The sequence below is a fragment of the Symsagittifera roscoffensis genome, chromosome 10 (assembly GCF_963678635.1).
Source record: "Symsagittifera roscoffensis chromosome 10, txSymRosc1.1, whole genome shotgun sequence".
Taxonomy (NCBI): domain Eukaryota; kingdom Metazoa; phylum Xenacoelomorpha; order Acoela; family Convolutidae; genus Symsagittifera; species Symsagittifera roscoffensis.
Genome location: NC_087071.1, coordinates 35,264,829 through 35,286,371, shown reverse-complemented (window position 1 = coordinate 35,286,371; position 21,543 = coordinate 35,264,829). Strand labels below are relative to the sequence as shown.

Sequence of the window (21,543 nt, the reverse complement as noted above, 5' to 3'; positions counted from 1 at the left end):
AGCACTTTTTAAAACAGTTTGTTTTGCCATATAAAACATAAAAAGCGATACTTCCAAAAATGGCAATTGTTAGAAAAAAAATTTTCCCCAGTTTTAGAAAATGGTAATCAGCTTTTAAAATCGTAATCATATTAAATTGTTTCCAGTATAGGGCCACTTCTATCAAATTAGTTTGTTTAACTAATCATCTTAGAAGAACCCAGCCTGGGAGATCGTCAATAGACAAATTATGCCTGCTTTCAGACGTTTTTTTTAAAAACAAAACAAAATTTTAATACAGGTGGGGTAGTAGCAAAGGTAAACCATGCTTACGTTATTAAATTCTTAAAGCCATTGAAATGGATAAATTGTTTAGTTAAAAGTTTGCCAAGTTTTGATGATAATGTAAACATTGGTGACAACCGTCACTATGAAAAAAGATGGGAATGTTGTATTAATTAGCTTTCTAAGTTTTCTAATGTTTCAGTCTCTTGAAGCTTTATGAAGAAATTGTGAATTTCAATCCGTGCCATTTTGCAACTCATTTAAAAATGTATGAAAAAGATATTTGAGACATTTGTAAAGTGAACAGTTGCTTCTGTCTTCTACCGATACCATATTGGAAAATGCATATTGGAAATTCTCCGGTGTTTTAAGCTTTCAAACACGGAGAGTTTGAAAGCTTAAAAAATGTTTCTAGTTTGAGAGATTTTAGAATATGTTTTGACCTATTGAAAAAAAATTCTTGCCCCGTCAGTTGCTCTTAACAGTCTGCTTTTTTTCTGTCGCTTCGACCTTTGTTCTTGTGAGCTTTGCAAGAAAAGTACAATATTGCAACAATAAATTATACAACCTGTCATTAACTCTGCTGGTACTAATCGAGATCTTTTTCATTGAGTCTGCTGAATATAATGACTATAATATGTATATTTTTTAAGAGAAACGATTCACATGCAGAACCTTGGTCTTTTCAAAAGTGTCTTGCTTTCGGGTTTGATGTCATCGGATTTGATGTCACATTTATTCGTTCTCGGATTTCCAGAATAGACGTTTGAAATCGGCTCTAAACTTTCTACCAAATATCAAATACAAAAACAAATTGCACCCATTCAACATTGTTGTTAGAATTGAATTGATTTTATCGCGAAGGTTAAAAACAGCTTGCTCGTAAACAGTATTCATTTCGGAACCATAATTCAATTTGTATATGACCGAGCCACTCACTTTCAGAACGCAGAATAGTATGCACACTGCAAGCATTTGTCTTGTAATCTCTTTATCAAGTCGGTCCCTGGCTGAAACATTTGCTTGAGAACTTTCTCTTTGGTTTCTTCGTTTTCTCATATTTAATCGAAGCTTGAACAAAGTTGTTACCGTGCATATCAAAACCACTGAAATTGGTAGAATTGATATAGCCGCGATTGTGATCGGCATTCGGATTTTGAAGTAGAAAAACCTGCTTACGAATTCGAAATTAGAGACGCTGCATTCGTTTTTTTCTACGTTCAAATCAAACACGAATAAAGCAGGGCTCAAAACAATAGCGAGAAAAATATTCGCAAAAATTGTTGCGATGATGCAAATTTTTGGTTTTCCAAGCTCCTTGTACTTGAAGGGAAACAAGACCGCTAAACACTTATCGACACTAAACAGAGCCGTTACCCAAATTGAGACAGAAGTTGTCAGATTTGAAACATAGTTTAAAATTGCGCACAGCCAACGATTGATTAGAGTCAAATTGAACCCTGAAAGAGGAAATAATTCGTATACGAATCCATCGAAAACTATGCTCTGCAAATCTGCCAGAGCTAAGCTGGCCATGAATGCGGCTCCAGATGATAAGTTTTTCCATTGTGATATTATCACCATGATGAAAATATTCCCCACACAGCCAAAAGAAGACAATGTTGCATTGAATATTTCCAGGAAGAAAGTTGTTTGCGCTGTTTTTGGGTACAACAATTTCCACAACATTTCTTCTTCAGAGTTGGACTCTTCGTACTCGTTGGTCTAAAAATTGAAATGAATTGCGTCTGAAAATAATAAATAAAAAAATTTAAAATCACCTCGATGAATTTTAACCAAAGATTATTGATCAAAAAGGTGGGATTTTAGAGACGTTTGCTTAAAGAAGTGTAAAGCGAATTAAAACACTTTTGTCCCTTTTAAGAGGTTCATTTCGATCGCATAATACAATGGAATGTTATTTTTGTAAATTGCGTTTTTTGCCAGTAGAAAGTTTTTTGTTTCGCGACAAAAGTGTCTTACACTAATTTTTGAGAAGAATAATGATGCCAACAACTTTCTCAATTTTAAGGCTCAAATTGTAAGCAGTTGTATTAAATAAATTTCACAATTTCAGTTCAATTTTATTTCCGACATGTGGCTTAGTGGCTCACTAGATTCGAACATTGCTTTGAAAAGCACAGCATACATAACTTGAAAAACAGAGCACGTTTTCCAATTAGAAACCCTTTTTTTTACTGCCAGTTACCCATAAACGTACACCTTTTTTTGAGGCTTTTTTAGAAGTTAAACCAACAGAGGATTGTGACCCCCCCCCCCAAAAAAAAAAATATCAAATTTTATCATTTTACATCAATTTGCAGGGCACTTTATTCACAATTAAATTTTTGTGTCAACCTTCTTTGTATAGACAATTATCGCTCTTATATTGATTTCGGGGAAACCTTTTTTCAAACAAGACCGCTCGTAGCAGGGCAGAATTTTGAAAAATATTACTGCCTTTTAAGGTCTATGGAGCAGTAATTACGTGAAAACAAATAAGGTAATAGAATAAAAATATTTTTTTTTTTAAATTTGAGAATTTTTGTAAGAACCTCCCCCCCCCCCCCACAAACACGCACACCATATAAAGTACAAAGTAATAGATTGCCCGCTTATTAACAAGTTATATATGGCAAATAAGCTTCTACAACCAGCAAATAAGCTTCTACAGAACGTCGTTTCGAAGATGAATTGAATCTCCGCTCACGCGTTAATTGTCCCAAATTGACCAGAATAGCAATATTTACAACCGCATTACTTTACGAAAAGTAATCACAGGTGAATATTTTTTTAGGATTAAGCTCAAGACAACAATACTTTTCGAATGTTTTTTAAAATTCGACAAAATGGCTAGTTAATAAGTCGAAATTTGTCTGAAGAAAAAAAACCACACCGAGCACAAATATTCAGTTACTTCCGTTTCGAGAGTCGGAACAAAAATACAAAAAGGAATTTTGTCAATCGGATATTCATAGATATACACATAGTGTGTATAGTATACCAAAATTGCGCAGAGTGTACAAATCACTTTAGTGTTATCTGATAGACTAATTGAATACCACGCTTCATCGATTTTACTTGATTAAATTGGATTTCCGATACAAAAATAATCCACTATTTAATATTCTGTACATATGTAAAATTAGAACCACGAAATTGATTAACATGTCAAAAAAATTGATTATTTTTGAAAAAAAACCATTAAAATCCATAATCGTTATAATCCTTTTTTTGGCACTGAAATCGATTATTTTTGTCGTCATAATCTGTCATACTCGATTGTTTTTGAAATAAAAATAAATTAAATTCCATTAAAGTTGATTGCAGTTTTAGTTTTTCGGAAATTTGCAAAAAAAATAATGCCATGCTTTTTGCAGCTACAACAAGAAAAAAATCAAATACGTTTAATCACCCCACCCCCAGTTTACTCCCCACTCTCCCCACCAGTTTACTTCACCCTCTTCTTCAATTTACTTCATCCTCCCCACCAGATTACCTCCCCCTCCCCCATTTCAACAACCCCAACCCCAAAAAAGTATTTTCCCGCCTCAGTTTAACCCCTCTACCAAAGTTCTTACCCTCCACCACAGGCGGATTTAAGGAGGAGGGGGTGGGGGCTGACGTCTCCCTCCCTCAGTAATTCCACCCCTGCCGAATTAAAAGGTCCCACCAATGTATTAATTCGATATATCCAGTTTTGGCTGTTTGACCCTAAAAAATTTCTAAAGGTGCCTTTGGCGCCAAAAAAAACGCAATTTTTTGGTCAAAATTTTTCAAAAAAAGCGTAAAACGCCTTTTTTGTGGCCTTTTTTTTCAAAAATTTGCCTTCGTCGCAGAAATCTTCGTCAAATTATGCTCTTTCTACTGATTTGAGAGAGCTCATAAAAGCAATTTGGTCAATATACAAAAAAAGGTCGACAAGTTTTCAAATTTTTTGAAAATCCGCCCTTCTCGAGAAAATCCTAGATCCGCAGCTGCACCCCACACGTGTTTTTACCCCCCACCCAAAAATCTTAACCCACCCCAACAGAACAACCCCGCACCACAACCTCTTCACAGTTTAGCCCCTCCCCTACTTAAGTTTTTCACACCCCAACTACGTTCGGTAAACGTGGGAGAAAGTTAAACGTAGAAAAATTTGAGGTCAAGAGGTTCCCAGGATAAAAAAGAATAATTTTGAAAAAAAGTTCAAAAATTTGCTGCAGCGACGTCAGAACATGTCTCGAGCTCTGTCAAACAATACAAATCCTTAGCCGAGATAGCATTCAAAAATATATGAGTTAAATCATGCTGGTTGTGTACTTTTTTCAGACGAATCATTGTTACTTTTTAACGACTCGGCGCAATCCGGTATATTTCATTCTCTCGACAATCTGGGATACGTTTCACTCCTATTAACTGAACCCATGAAGTTTTCAACATTCTCGACCAAGAACTAAGTGCTCGATTTTCCTGGACACAAATCAGATAAGTTTCGACTGTCGTGATCAAAATCAGCCGTGTTTCGACTGCTTTGACCGTCCTTATGCTACTGTTCACTCGCAACCTTCTCATTTTATTCTAAAGAACTTATACTTTTTGAAATGATGCAACACGAAAATAAGACAAATAAGGAAAGAATAAAACAAAAAACGTAAAATGAAGTATGTATATTTTGCTTGAAAAATACAAAAAACAATGTTTTTTTTTAAACTACTGTGAGATAAATTTTTTTCGTGCGTTTCCTTTCTTTTTGAAAAATAACTAAAATTAGGTAGTTTTTCTAATTTTTACAAAACAATCTGTTTTTTTTTAATCTTTATCAACAAGTTTGGCTAGATTAAATTGGTTCGAATCAATTTACATACTCTTTCAATTTCTGAAACTTAAATTTATCTTTTCTTTTCACTTTCGAAACACTTATTTTGAAAGTCAACTCCCAATGTTTCATAAAAACCTGATTTGAAAAACTTTAGCTCCCCGCATATTTAAAAAAAAACATCACAATCACCTCCTTACTTTGCTCCTGAACTTCATATTTCGCGTAAAGGCAAAAAAATTTCTACTTACATAATTTTTCAGATCCATATTTTCCTAGTTTTTTGTTTAAAGTCGAACTTAATGCCAATATCGTGAAAAATCTATAAATAACAAAACGTCAATAATACATTTCCAAATCCAATAAAACGTTTCATCACATCATTAAATACAAATAAACGTAAATAAATTTGAAGATATTTTTTTTACAGTATGGACACTTTTGAGTTGTCTTTTATAATGTCAATCACCTCTCAATAACGTATTATTTAAGATTTTGAGAAATAAATAAACTTATCTTCGACCCAGAACGCTCCTTGATTTTTTTCTAATAATATTCGTTGCAATCAAATATATATTTAGAGCACTCGATTGAAAAAAGAATGAAGTTAGAGAATTTTTTCCCAATTTTTATTCCTAAACTATTAATTTTGTTAGAAACAAGTGATATTAAAATGAAATTTTCAATAACATTAATTAGTTAGTCACTTTTTTGTAACCTCCGAGGTTTTGATGAAGATTTACCATCAAAAGGTCAAAATTAGCTGGATGAGCTGGATGCAAACAGAAAGTTATGATAAATCAGATACGAAAAACATAATAACAAGACTGCTCGTCGTATATCAGGAAAAAAAGTGTTAATGATTTTACTGCACTGCAAATCCAATTTTTAAAAAATATATATTTTGCAAAATTGATAAAAAACGAAGTACTTTTTTGGGTTTTTTTTAATGCCCATCCTCTTATAATTAGTTATTGGTATTTGCTCAGTGAGTTTTTGTTTGTCTGATTTTTCGAACCATAATTTTGGTTGAATGGCACATTTTGACAGTTATCGGTTAACCAAACTAAAAAAATAACCAAAAATGAAATTATTAGTTGTTTAAAAGAATTTATAGTGAACTACAAAAAATTATGATGCCACGTAAAAAAGGAACGTTTTAAGATTGCAATCTACTTTAAGAACACGGAACTGAAATACGGAAAATAAACGTGTTCATAAGAGGTCTAGGTAACAATATCATACCAATGATTTTTTCGATGAAAGGAATCATGCGTTATGAAAAATTTTGAAATTAAAACCAGGTATAAACTCAATGTCGAAACAAAGTTGGTAGTTTTTTCTTTTTCAGCTTGATTAACGGCTAGGTTATACAGAAGTCTGACTAGAAAAAGGAGTAGCTGCATGATACTTTGTTAGTTTAAATATTTTATTCAAATCTTTAGAAAAAAGCAAAAATTGAATAAATTCGGGAAAATTGCTGAAAATATATATATACAACTGTGATTTACCCGTTTTGGCATTCGGGTCGCTTACATTTCTACCCTCACTATTGTTAGTAATCCTTGTTCCCGCACTGACAAGCATTAGATTAAAATCGGTTTAATTAGATTTTTGTACAGACAAAATACTGTGAGAAAGTCGATTTCCGATAGCCCCTTTAGATAAATAGATAATCATTTTAGGAAAGATTAAATGGAATTTTACGGTAGAAAAAGATCAACATTTTGCCCAAAAATTACCTTGAATCGATTTACATGGATGTTTGCAAAGTGGTGAAACACGTAAAAGTCTCAAAAGAATTGATTCATTGTAACTAATTTTTTCCAAAACTTGAGCAAATTTTTTGACCAAAAATAATCTCCATTCGGAGCAGCAGAGAGCAAGAGTCACTTGAAAAAAAAAAACGTTTTCCCTAAACTATTGTGATGAAGTGATTTTGTTTCTGAGTTTTGTTAATCTAAGCGATCGTGCGGTATGAAACATTTATGCAAGGTCGACTTCAAAGGCAAATGCTGTGACATGCTGTTGCCAAAACGCTTTACCATGCCAAACTCAAAAACTAATAAAACTCTTTAAACTCAACAAAAATTGTTGTATCAGCAGAAAACTCACAGCAGTTGGGCAATCTTTATTTTTTTGCTCAATTGGAATCCCGAGACAAAAAGAATTACTGAGCAACTCTGCGGAATCAAGCGTAAATCAATGGAAATTTTTTGAATAGTCATAAATTATTTGTCACAGGATCTAAGAATAACAAAAGCCGAACAATTATTTTGTAAAAACGAAAGTTATTTGTATCTGCTGTAAACTCCACTAACAGGTAAAACTTTTCTCCGAGGAAATCAGCAGTTTAGTGTTCTGTTAAATTTTAGACAGTATATTGAGTTTTTGCGATTACTTAGCAGTCGCGCAATTTTTTTAAGCAAAACACTTTTGACGAAGTTTTTTAAAATCTTGAGCAACTTCAAAATGGCTCTTTATAAAGATCTAGAACCAAACTTATTTTATGGTAACCTTGAACTTTAAGCAGCCGTCGTTTTTTGTAAGAGTCAGAACTCACACATTTTTGAGCGACTTGACAGGAAGGAAAAAATTCAACTGCTTCAACTTGATTTCAACTTGTTTTTTTGTGCCATAACACAAAAAAAAACTTGCTCAATCAATATAGTATGGATGTGAAAAATGTACGGGTTGTCAGGCATGAAATTACCGAAAAAGATGAGAAAAGCTTGTTACAGAGAAATTAGCCATTCACAGTCGTCATTGCTAAAAACTCTAATTTAAAAGTTTGCAGGGCAAGTATCAAAAAATATTTCACCCACAATAGTTTAAAAAACAAAAAAAAATTTAAAAAAAAAAACTTTTAAAAAATAAGTTTTTTGAATTTTTGAGTTTTCTACATTCTTTCAATCAGAAGGAGATTGTTTCAATGAAATATTGCTCTGCGTTTTTCAATTCATTATGAATAAATGATTTTTATCGAAACTGAGACTATTTCTACGAGTTGTTTTAGTTATCTCAAAGACGGCCAAAAATGTACAAAATGATACAAAAGATTACCCCCACAATTTTTCTCAAAAATACTCAAATCAAACAAAAGCACTCATTTTTTTCATTTTGATTGCTGTGAATTGATTGAATAATTACAGAAGTTATGGCAGGGGTTTTCGAAAAAATCATAACAAAAAACTACTTGTCAAAGGTAATTGATAATTTGGACTGGACTTCAATAAAAAACAAAAATAAATAATGATCAGTGTACACAAAATACTGCAAATACAATTTTTCTACCAATAGAATACGAAACGTGTCCAATATGATAAACTGGTAATTCAAAGTCAAATGAGAAGATTTTTAGCTGCATTTTTTGTCAGTACCCGCACTCAGTAAAAAGAGAAAATAATGGATTATGGAGGATTTTTATTGTCAGTCTTCATAAATTTCAAAAAAAAAATAGATTAAAAACGAATAAAAATGGTTTATGACCTTATTAATTTTTGAAACAAAAAAAGAACATTATAACTGATTTTTTTTTTGAAAAAACTATTTTATGATTTTTTATTGAATTATAATCCATTTTAATCGATTATAATCATTTTTATTCCAAAAACGTCATCGCTTCATTTCGTTTCAATTCAGTGTTGTTTTGTGTGCTTTTCAGTTGGTTTTTTTCTTACTGTTTATTGTTTATTTTCTTACTGTTTAGTGCAAGGACGGATTTGGGGGGGGGGGGCGGACACCTTTTTTTAGGAATTCGACCCCCTACCTCCCAAAGGTTTCCCCCTTTGTACTGTTTTGACATGCCCATATTTGGTGACGGACCCTTTGGCCTTTGGCGCCAATATAAACTAATTTTGAGGGGAAGCGCGCGCCAAAAACAGGGTCTTTTAAATGCTTTGGGAGAGCTCGGAAAATTAATTTGATCGACCTAAAAAAAAGTTCGATGAATTTTTCGGAAACTTTTTGAAAATCCGCCTCCACCCTTCGTTTACTGATTTCTTAGTTTTTACTGATTTGTACTGTGTTTTTATGCAGAACAGCTTACTTATAATCCGTTGCATTTCATTTTGCTTGTAAAAACAATTTTGATAGAAAAAGGCATAAAAAATCTATTATAAAAGATTTTAATAGATTATAATAGATTATAAGAGATCAAAAGAGATTTTCGGAAAAACTATAATCAATTTTAGTTGATTATATTTCATTAAACTGTCACCAAAAATGTTATCATTATAATGGATTATAAATTGCTTAAAAATCTAAAATTGGCGCTTATAATTAGTTATAATTTTGTTAAAAGTACGACTATAATTATAATATAATCCATTTTTTTTCGATTTTAACTGAGTGCGGGTACGTTTCGAAGAGTTCAAAGTTTACAAACGGTGATGGTCAGACTTTCCTTTGTTTTCTATTATATTCTACATGCAATTTTTTGTTTATTAATACTGAGCTTAAAATTGCTTCACCACGAAGTCGCGAGGCACGAATCAAAGAGGGGAAAATCACTGACCTCTTGAATGAGAGTTAGAGCCAAGTTGCCACTTCATCCTCGCTCCCATAGAAATACTTTCACCCAAGAAACCAACGTGGCTTCTGATAAATGTTTTTGCATTAATATTATAACAACAAAAAAAAACCCTGCTCACTTTCCAAATTGCTCATTCTATGTTTTGAATGTGCTTTTTTTGGCTTTCTTTTGAATTCGCACCATGTTTCCACTCTGCTAGACCAACGCATTTGGACATCTGTATAGTGGTTAGTTGAATTGGTTGTTTCTTGACAGTTTCAACTATTAAAACGGTTACCAGTGGCAGTTGTTACTCAAAAAATACTTTTGTGATATACAAACTGAGCTAATATCAAGGAGTATTCCCGCAAAAAAAAGCCCAAACTAGTGTAAAAAAATGTCTCATATTTTTACTATTAGCTGTAATGGTTTATCAGTGGTTCAGTTCTGTTAACTTTGCAAGGATCCACGTTGTAGAAAAGGGCAAACGGTAAATGAATCATTGAATATCCGTACTCAAAAACTGGTTTTGTACTGATAAAGTGGAACAGAATTGAAACAAATTGAGTTAAATCGATTCAAAATTGTTTTTGGTTTGATAATATAATGTAGTTAAAGTTCTTGATTTCAATAGATTCTGAATCATTTTAAGTCCAATTTTGAACTTTTCAGTTTTCTACAGATTTCAGTCCTTTATAAGTCGAGATAAATCAATTTCATTCAATTTTGATCTACTTTTTTTCAAACTTTTTCATTTTATAAAAGTTATATACAATTCATATTCAAACATTCTCGACTATCAAACATTAGACTAAAAATTGAAACCAAATTTAAGGTATTTTTCATTTGACTTTTCCTGTATTTTTCGGCCTTATAAAAAAAAACTATATGAGTGTAACTTGTATGTAAATGTTTTGAACCAAAAATGGTAAACTCTAAATTAATGTTTTCTCACTTTATTTTTTTTCGTCTAAAAAATAGCTCCGGGAACTTTGATAATAGAAATGACCTCTAAATAAAAACTGCTTAACATTAACTCTCATATCCGCGGAAACCCTTAGATTTCCAAAATTCAGAAGGGTTTCACTTGAAGTCAATAGCTTGCGGTAAAAAAACTCTGTTCAAAGGTCTCTAGCTCTCTGTAGCTCTGATGGCTCAAAAATTCCAAATTTATTGATATTTTGATGATGTCTTTTAAATTGGAGAAATCTATCCAACTTGATTTACATCAATTTTTTAGGCCCAAATTATGTTTTTTTACCGTAAAAATCTGTTCGACCCGACCTTAATCAATTGAGTTAATCAAATGGGCTACGGTACATCCAAATTTATATTGTGCATTATTATAAGCCTGGGTAATGTCGAGCTCTTGCTTCGCTGTTAGTTTATAAGGCGGACTATTGAGATCGCGATATCTTAAAAACGAATTTCTTTCATTACCAAAGAAATTTTACAAACTTTTCCGTTCACGTTGCCAGTTTTATCAAGTTCTTGCCCAGTTTTCAAAATAAAGTAATATTAAATGTCGTTTTTGTGAGGAAGAAAAATGAAATTACTGAGAATTGTCTAGTTACCTTGAAATAGTTTTTTATCAATATTCGCTAAGTTGATTTTTTTTGTTTATTTTGATTATTTTGTGCCGGATGGGATATCTATTAAGGTTCAGTGGTCATTTGATGGTGACGGATGGACGTGAATTATGAAGGTAATCAAGACGGCTTCTCTGAAAACACTGGGAGGCTTCGCACTTTGACGTTGGACCGATCATCTCAGTAAGGCAGCGGGCGGTGATTGGGATGTGTCTATTTGGTTGGGTGTTCGGTCAGAAAGAGGATCGTTGATGGGTTAGTTTATCTCTAAACTAGTGACCCACAAGGAGAGAGAACAATAGGGGCTAGTTTTGTGCAAAATTATTATGGTTGTTTTTGGGAACGAAATTTGTTAAAATCTTGTTTTTTGATTGAAGGCTAGTATTATTTGAAATAAGTGTTAAAATTTGTTGCAAATTTTTTAAATTACGATGAACTAGGCTGCATACAGGGCTGAAATTGATACCATTCTCAGAGTTTGATTGTGTGGTGTGAAGAATTGCATTATTTTTGTTCGCCTTTCCATCGTTTTGGGTGCTGTTGATCCCCTGTTTCAAGTGGTTCAGCAATAGTGTTAAATAATGATTTGTGAATCTCTGTTCAATCAATACTGTGAATAAAAAATGGGTGCATGTCAAACCATTATTTTCCAATAATTTTCAGCAAGATCTGAGAACAACCTCATTTTTCAATAGCTGCAGAAAAAAAGCAAAAGCATTTTGTCACTTCACGAATGTTTTAAAAACAAACTAACAGCCAATTTAAATTTAATAGATAATTATATTTAAACATAAAATCAAGAAGTTTTAACTTGTCTTGGCCACGCCTACAGCTTTTCGTTTCTCTGAGCGGGAAAGAACATTCACTGGAGAGCCCGAGCTTGTTGGCACGTATCTGGTAGCGTTTGCAATGTCGTCTGATGAGAAGGATTCGTCGTCCAAGTGTCCGTCTTCTATATCATCAGGAGCGTCGCAGTCATTTCGTCTGTCCCGGCACATTAGTTTTCTTCCTTTATCTATACAAAATAGCGTTTTGTTCCAATCCAAGTTTTTTTGAAGATGGAAATTTCACCAGATTGTGCCAAATAATATTTGGTGATCTACGGAAATGTGCTTCAAAAGGAGAGTAATTCAGTGATTGTTGAATTACAGTCCTTAAACATTTTATAATTTTCAGTAAGGCTATTTCTAAAGAGGGTTTTGGTTTTGGCTTTTCTTTTGGCATGATCATGAGCCGTTCTTCAATTATTCGAATCAATCGTTCAACCAGTCCTGTAGCTCTATGGTCGCCCACTGGGATGAATATAACTTTAATATTTCAATCTTGGCCAAACTCTCGGACTTCTTTAGAAATTAATCCCGACCCTTGGTCCGTTTTAATTATTCTAGGTTTTCCGTGTAGATTTTTATATTTTCTAAGAAAGTTTATGACGAATGTAGCAGATGTGCTAGATTTTTTTTGCGACGAAGGGAATTTTGAGAATCGGTCAGCGGGCCGGAAAAGTCTAACTCCATTTCTTGGTTTGGTTCTTTGACCGAGGGGAGCTTTCCGAGATCTTCGAGCTTTCCGAGATCTTCGTGCACACCCTAGCAAATTGGCTAGGGTGTGCTTCATGTAGTATATGTAGCATAGTAGTCCCTAGGCCTATTGATTATCAAAAGTCTCCCATTGAAGTAGAGACATCCTCCATTAATTTGTAAATTATTAATAAAAGGTTCATAAAAATTTCCCAATGCAACATATCTTGTTTCCGATCTTCATCGATAGCTTTCAAAATCTTTTTAATACAAGGTCTTGTTTAGTAAGTAACGCCATGAATTTGAAAAAAAGTTTGGGACACGAGAATGGAAATAGTTTATGCTTAATAGAGTTGGATTTTTTCAAAATTTCTATGTGTCTGGTCTGCGTTTGTACCCGGCGGGTAGCTAGTACTGGGCATAGAAGATATTGATTTATTAACAATTGAATGTTAGCTTGTTCCGTAGAATCTATTTGGTCGGAAAACTCTTTTCGAGTTTTTTATGATTTGAAAAGTCGATTGTTTGGTCAGATGGAATGCAGTCATCTGTTCGCGATTGAAAATTTTGACACACTGGCAATTTGGAATGGATCAATCGAGTTTGCAAAGTTTCTGCAGCCTTTTTAATTCGTTTCTGACGTTCAAACTCTTGTCGTGTCATGTTATTAGTCGATTGACCAATCGCATTGCAGTATTCACAGTCGTTATATGCTCTTTGTTCAGAAAAAATGTCCCTTATTGCGATTGAGAATATCTAGGCATCGAATTTTCAAAGCCCAAAAGAAGGCTAATACGATTTACGGAGACTATAACGACTTTTTCGACGTCATAGGAAACTGGTAATAGGTCGCCCGATGGATGCTTAGAAACGTAATGTACATATCCTATTTCCTTACCCTGGAGATGATTGACCGTAAAATCATTGGTTAAAAATTTATCTGCCCACCGTTTGAGGCGAGTTTCAGTGCCCCTATTACTACGTTACGTTTGGTAAGAATAGACTTTTTTGATTTAATGTTTGATTTATGGACTAAAAGAGCGGTCCCCTTCGCGTCAATTTTGAACCTCATCCAGTCTTTATCCTGGGTCAAAAAATATATTTTCCCTATTTTATGGCTAGTCCTTTGTCGTCCAAAGTTTGTAGAAGGTCAAGAAATAAATTGCAGTGTTCTTTAGCGCTACCTTTAGCTAGGGACGACACTGTGACTTTAGCTAGGCAGTGTTCTTTAGCGATTAAAATGTCGTTTAAGTAACAGTGTATATTTGGTAGTTTTTCCGTTAGACGGTCCATAATCCGTTGATTTTCATTCGGCATATCGCCTAATCCGTAAAATCCCATTTTAAAACGGTATGAGTTTGCAACATCTCCTCCCACAATGTTAAAACTGCATTGGTTACTTGATTTTGATTTTTTTGACAGCTGTATCTGACTGTATGCGATATGACTTTAGGTCAATAGATGAAAACCAAATTTTGTTTTCGTCGTGACCGCTGACTGTTGAAGCGACGTTTTCATTTAGTTCAAAAAAATGGGCATTTCATATCTGTTGCGAAATATTTGATTGTTAGGTAGTTTTGAGTGAATTATGAAGGTAATCAAGACGGCTTCTCTGAAAACACTGGGAGGCTTCGCACTTTGACGTTGGACCGATCATCTCAGTAAGGCAGCGGGCGGTGATTGGGATGTGTCTATTTGGTTGGGTGTTCGGTCAGAAAGAGGATCGTTGATGGGTTAGTTTATCTCTAAACTAGTGACCCACAAGGAGAGAGAACAATAGGGGCTAGTTTTGTGCAAAATTATTATGGTTGTTTTTGGGAACGAAATTTGTTAAAATCTTGTTTTTTGATTGAAGGCTAGTATTATTTGAAATAAGTGTTAAAATTTGTTGCAAATTTTTTAAATTACGATGAACTAGGCTGCATACAGGGCTGAAATTGATACCATTCTCAGAGTTTGATTGTGTGGTGTGAAGAATTGCATTATTTTTGTTCGCCTTTCCATCGTTTTGGGTGCTGTTGATCCCCTGTTTCAAGTGGTTCAGCAATAGTGTTAAATAATGATTTGTGAATCTCTGTTCAATCAATACTGTGAATAAAAAATGGGTGCATGTCAAACCATTATTTTCCAATAATTTTCAGCAAGATCTGAGAACAACCTCATTTTTCAATAGCTGCAGAAAAAAAGCAAAAGCATTTTGTCACTTCACGAATGTTTTAAAAACAAACTAACAGCCAATTTAAATTTAATAGATAATTATATTTAAACATAAAATCAAGAAGTTTTAACTTGTCTTGGCCACGCCTACAGCTTTTCGTTTCTCTGAGCGGGAAAGAACATTCACTGGAGAGCGCGAGCTTGTTGGCACGTATCTGGTAGCGTTTGCAATGTCGTCTGATGAGAAGGATTCGTCGTCCAAGTGTCCGTCTTCTGTATCATCAGGAGCGTCGCAGTCATTTCGTCTGTCCCGGCACATTAGTTTTCTTCCTTTATCTATACAAAATAGCGTTTTGTTCCAATCCAAGTTTTTTTGAAGATGGAAATTTCACCAGATTGTGCCAAATAATATTTGGTGATCTACGGAAATGTGCTTCAAAAGGAGAGTAATTCAGTGATTGTTGAATTACAGTCCTTAAACATTTTATAATTTTCAGTTTGTAGAAGGTCAAGAAATAAATTGCAGTGTTCTTTAGCGCTACCTTTAGCTAGGGACGACGCTGTGACTTTAGCTAGGCAGTGTTCTTTAGCGATTAAAATGTCGCTTAAGTAACAGTGTATATTTGGTAGTTTTTCCGTTAGACGGTCCATAATCCGTTGATTTTCATTCGGCATATCGCCTAATCCGTAAAATCCCATTTTAAAACGGTATGAGTTTGCAACATCTCCTCCCACAATGTTAAAACTGCATTGGTTACTTGATTTTGATTTTTTTGACAGCTGTATCTGACTGTATGCGATATGACTTTAGGTCAATAGATGAAAACCAAATTTTGTTTTCGTCGTGACCGCTGACTGTTGAAGCGACGTTTTCATTTAGTTCAAAAAAATGGGCATTTCATATCTGTTGCGAAATATTTGATTGTTAGGTAGTTTTGAGTGTAGAGCCAGTTTAATTGGCCCCTCCCTTTTTCCTGTAATAAAGATGGGTGAATTAAAAACAATCTTCTGAACAACTGGCATCTGGACATTTTCAATATCTCCCTAGCTAAGTAACTGATCAATGCATAATTTCAGTTTAGGGAGTAGGTGTGTTGATATACGCGCGCCTTTTACCTGAATTGTTTTCAAAAAATTGTTAAAATATGTGCTTGCAATACAATTTTTGAATCTACCTGTTCTTTTTAAAATTTTTGGAAACGGATTGGATTTATACAGTTTGAACTCACGTTGGAGTGGCGTGTCGACTGTCAAATTCAAATTTTATCTGGTTTACTTCTATCGCGACCCGGGATTCACCCGGTGTTTTCTCCGGGATCTTCCATGAATCTGACACTGCAGGTAGAGCCTTCTTCTGTGAGACCTTTTATCCTACTTTTGGAAGTATGTCATTTCACAGTAAGTTTTTTTCTGCCCCTTTAGTAATAAAGAGTTTTTCATCATTGGCGTCCCAGCGCTTCAATTATATCCTCGCTGTGACTTTTTCGATGATATTTATCGTGCTCCCGAGGCCTTGTTACACCTTTCTTGTGATCTCATCAACTGCTTCTACCTTTAGAAATTTGTCTCTTATCTTGAGTTCGCGAAGTAGATCCTTTTTCATGAATTGCACCGGGCTGGCTCAGTCAATTTGTACTTTGGTTAGGTAAGGATTGAAAGAAACCAATTGATACCATCAATGTCTTCTTCAGTTCAAGTCCTTGATGAATAAACACTGTTCTGATTCCTCCTTCGAATTATCTACAGCTAGGACTGAAAAATCTTCCACATCTACTTCGAACTCGGAGTTATCCTGCGGGTATCTCTTGAGTACGCCACAATTTCTACATTTATTACTTTCTACAGAATTTAGAGTTGTTTCGTTTTTTGCTTAATGTGTTTTTGTACAGAATTACAAACAGGGAGTTTTCTAAACCATTGGTGTATTTTCGTGCATTTCTCGTGGACTAGTACGTAGGCTAACACAATTTCTGGGGTCAGATATTCAATGCACAACTCTTTCCGGATTTCTACATTTCTCATAATCGTATTAAAGATATCTCTGACTAATTCGGTCTCCAAATCACCCAGTTTGCAATTGACTCTTTCTGTCAACAATTTGCATCATTCGTAAGTCAAACTTGTTGTTATCGTGAATGCAGTTTTTTAGTAATTCCCAAACTTCTGCAAATAAATATAAATTATTCCTTTACCGGGGTTTTGTATGCGAAACAATTTTGTCCCTATTTTCCAAGTGCCAAGTACAGTTGCTATTTTAAATTCTTGTCGATGTCAACAATTTGTAGACCATTAAACTTTGCGTTATCTTCCGCTTTCCGCCTCCTCGCTTCTTCATTGTAGGCTTGTAATGCTTGTTTGTATCGTTCTTCTTTTTCTGCCCGACGGTTTTGATCGTCGGAAGACTCCGATGTTTCTGGGATGGGGTATATTAATTCGGACCTCACCAGTGGATTAACCACATCTTCAATACTCACGGAATCTTGAGCGATAATTGTTAGTTGAAATTTTTTCGCCCATTTTTCAACTGTCTTGATGATTCTCTGCCCACCGTTTGAGGCGAGTTTCAGTGCCCCTATAACTACGTTATGTTTGGTAAGAATAGACTTTTTTTTGATTTAATGTTTGATTTATGGACTAAAGGAGCGGTCCCCTTCGCGTCAATTTTGATCCTCAACCAGTCTTTATCCTGGGTCAAAAAATACATTTTCCCTATTTTATGGCTAGTCCTTTGTCGTCCAAAGTTTGTAGAAGGTCAAGAAATAAATTGCAGTGTTCTTTAGCGCTACCTTTAGCTAGGGACGACGCTGTGACTTTAGCTAGGCAGTGTTCTTTAGCGATTAAAATGTCGTTTAAGTAACAGTGTATATTTGGTAGTTTTTCCGTTAGACGGTCCATAATCCGTTGATTTTCATTCGGCATATCGCCTAATCCGTAAAATCCCATTTTAAAACGGTATGAGTTTGCAACATCTCCTCCCACAATATTAAAACTGCATTGGTTACTTGATTTTGATTTTTTTGACAGCTGTATCTGACTGTATGCGATATGACTTTAGGTCAATAGATGAAAACCAAATTTTGTTTTCGTCGTGACCGCTGACTGTTGAAGCGACGTTTTCATTTAGTTCAAAAAAATGGGCATTTCATATCTGTTGCGAAATATTTGATTGTTAGGTAGTTTTGAGTGTAGAGCCAGTTTAATTGGCCCCTCCCTTTTTCCTGTAATAAAGATGGGTGAAATAAAAACAATCTTCTGAACAACTGGCATCTGGACATTTTCAATATCTCCCTAGCTAAGTAACTGATCAATGCATAATTTCAGTTTAGGGAGTAGGTGTGATATACGCGCGCCTTTTACCTGAATTGTTTTAAAAAAATTGTTAAAATATGTGCTTGCAATACAATTTTTGAATCTACCTGTTCTTTTTAAAATTTTTGGAAACGGATTGGATTTATACAGTTTGAACTCACGTTGGAGTGGCGTGTCGACTGTCAAATTCAAATTTTATCTGGTTTACTTCTATCGCGACCCGGGATTCACCCGGTGTTTTCTCAGGGATCTTCCATGCATCTGACACTGCAGGTAGAGCCTTCTTCTGTGAGACCTTTATTCCTTCTTTTGGAAGTATTTCATTTCACTGTAAGTTTTTTTCTGCCTCTTTAGTAATAAAGAGTTTTTCATCATTGGCGTCCCCTCGCTTCGATTATATCCTCGCTGTGACTTTTTCGATGATAGTTATCGTGCTCCCGAGGCCTTGTTACACCTTTCTTGTGATCTCATCAACTGCTTCTACCTTTAGAAATTTGTCTCTTATCTTGAGTTCGCGAAGTAGATCCTTTTTCGTGAATTGCACCGGGCTGGCTCAGTCAATTTGTACTTTGGTTAGGTAAGGATTGAAATAAACCAATTGATACCATCAATGTCTTCTTCAGTTCAAGTCCTTGATGAATAAACACTGTTCTGATTCCTCCTTCGAATTATCTACAGCTAGGACTGAAAAATCTTCCACATCTACTTCGAACTCGGAGTTATCCTGCGGGTATCTCTTGAGTAGGCCACAATTTCTACATTTATTACTTTCTACAGAATTTAGAGTTGTTTCGTTTTTTGCATAATGTGTTTTTGTACAGAGTTACAAACAGGGAGTTTTCTAAACCATTGGTGTATTTTCGTGCATTTCTCGTGGACTAGTACGTAGGCTAACACATTTCTGGGGTCAGATATTCAATGCACAACTCTTTCCGGATTTCTACATTTCTCATAATCGTATTAAAGATATCTCTGACTAATTCGGTCTCCAAATCACCCAGTTTGCAATTGACTCTTTCTGTCAACAATTTGCATCATTCGTAAGTCAAACTTGTTGTTATCGTGAATGCAGTTTTTTAGTAATTCCCAAACTTCTGCAAATAAATATAAATTATTCCTTTACCGGGGTTTTGTATGCGAAACAATTTTGTCCTTATTTTCCAAGTGCCAAGTACAGTTGCGATTTTAAATTCTTGTCGATGTCAACAATTTGTAGACCATTAAACTTTGCGTTATCTTCCGCTTTCCGCCTCCTCGCTTCTTCATTGTAGGCTTGTAATGCTTGTTTGTATCGTTCTTCTTTTTCTGCCCGACGGTTTTGATCGTCGGAAGACTCCGATGTTTCTGGGATGGGGTATATTAATTCGGACCTCACCAGTGGATTAACCACATCTTCAATACTCACGGAATCTTGAGCGATAATTGTTAGTTGAAATTTTTTCGCCCATTTTTCCACTGTCTTGATGATTCTTGATTCATGCGTTGCTCCAAAAAATTTCTTTACGTCGTAGATTCGTCTCGTTTGACTGTGCCATGTTAAAATTTTGCTATGATACAGACAAAGGTAATGAAGAAGTTAAGACGTTGGGATACTTAAGCTAAGACTAGTGTAGGACTCGATTCGATAATGGATCTCTACTAAACTAACTAGTAGTTTTTTTATCTAAGAAAAGATTAAGAACGTTGGCTTAAGATAACTAAGCTAAATAAAAACAGAATTGGTTACGAAGATGAATTGGGAATTACTTTCAATAAAAACATACACCGACTGAAGCTCAAATGTGCCAAAAGGCGATGTACTTTTGACAGGTATCCAATCTGATTGAAGCTTAGATCAAGAGCAACATAAAGGTTAAAAGATCACCTTTAAGATTAACGATCATTTTTTGCAGTTTCAAGCATTGATTTTGAAATAAACTTGATTGGTCAAAAAGTGCAAGCATAGATCGAACCGTATTCGAGTAAAAAGCCGTTGAAAAAAGTCAACCTGTGAAATCGCTAAACTAGTGCTTTCTTCACGGGTCATTTTGCGTTTATTGTGTTCCAGCCACGGATTATTTTGGATGTTTGTCAAATTGTTTTTGTCACAAGGCACAAAATTTTAAAGTGAATGCTGTATGATATCAATCTCAACGCATCAAAAGTTAAGCATATTGTTGAAAAATTTCAGATTTCTAATGGAAACTTCAATTCATTTAATGTAAAGTGTTTTGCCACATATACTAGCGATTTAGTTATCACGTTTTAATACCAATTTTCTCGGAAAATTTTTGGTTTCGATGTTCTGATATATTCAAAGCCTGGCATATGATTGTTTTTTTAAACCATTTGGGCGTCACAGAACTCTATGGCTGGTTGTATTGGAAGTCCGAGTTTCATTACTTGCCAACTTAATTTCAACATGGAGCGCCTAACGGACAGATTCTGCTAGATGGCACACAATTTCAAAAACACAAAACAAAAAATATTTCAACAAAACAAACAGATTGACAACAAAATCATTTTTTCAGGTTCCTCATTTTCGGTCCGAAAAAAGTATCCAAGAGAACAAATTTAAAACAATTTTTTGGTTTATGTTTTTGAGGGGGGCAAAATATGGAAAAGAGTTTAAACAGCAAATCGTGGCCAGAAAATACCAAAATATGGGCCCTACAAGGAAAACAACCACTTTACTTCTCGAAAAAAAAAATTCATTTCAAAAAGTAATTGAATTGTGTTGCGAACTCATTTAATACAAATATATCAATTGAAGGGCCATTTTTAAAATTTGCATCTGCAATGAAATTTTCTGTTATTTAGATTGAAGCTGCAACAGTAAAAAATTGTGATATGGTAGAATAATTAAGTTTGTTGTAACCTCAGACAAGGTTGTTTAGTAAGCTATTCTTCATCAGGATTTTCCTTCTTTTCCAGAATTGAAAAAAAATATATAAAGTTTTCGAAAAAAGAGCCCACACTTGTGATAAAATGGAGGGACGCACTGGTTAACGACACATCCTAATTAATTTACTTTTGAACTTCCGTGAGCCTTCTTAAAAATTTTCATTTCATGTGATTGAAACAAAACGCGCACCATGTATGGTTTACGGAAAAAATTGATATGAAAAAGAGCTTGGGTGTGTTGATCGACAAAAAAGTGTTCTCGTATTTTTCGGATTTTTTATCGCCTTTCTGCTGCATTCTGATTATTATTGTCGTGAAATGTTCGTGAATCTCATCAAAATTTTCAGCTCTGACAAAAAATGCTTTTCGTGACGCAGATAAAGTTTTTCTGCTACTGTATCAGAAACATGAATTGATAAAAAAAAATTGATTGATGTAGTTTGATTGCAGATTTTATGAAGTTCTAGAAATGTTGTCCGCGAAATAGAGTTGGGATGAACTCTCAGAAAT

General features: G+C 34.4%; 1 protein-coding gene across 1 annotated transcript; it reads right to left on the bottom strand.

Annotated features, from left to right (window-relative positions):
• Nucleotides 1-855: 855 nt before the first annotated feature.
• LOC134855580 (galanin-like G-protein coupled receptor npr-9) lies at nucleotides 856-5,379 on the bottom strand. Its single transcript, XM_063872117.1, has 2 exons — nucleotides 5,317-5,379; nucleotides 856-1,989 (listed from the first exon to the last, which is right to left on the bottom strand). The coding sequence occupies exons 1-2, from the start codon at nucleotides 5,332-5,334 to the stop codon at nucleotides 1,000-1,002; spliced, it is 1,008 nt and encodes a 335-aa protein (XP_063728187.1). The 5' UTR covers nucleotides 5,335-5,379; the 3' UTR covers nucleotides 856-999.
• Between the last annotated feature and the right edge of the window lie 16,164 nt (nucleotides 5,380-21,543).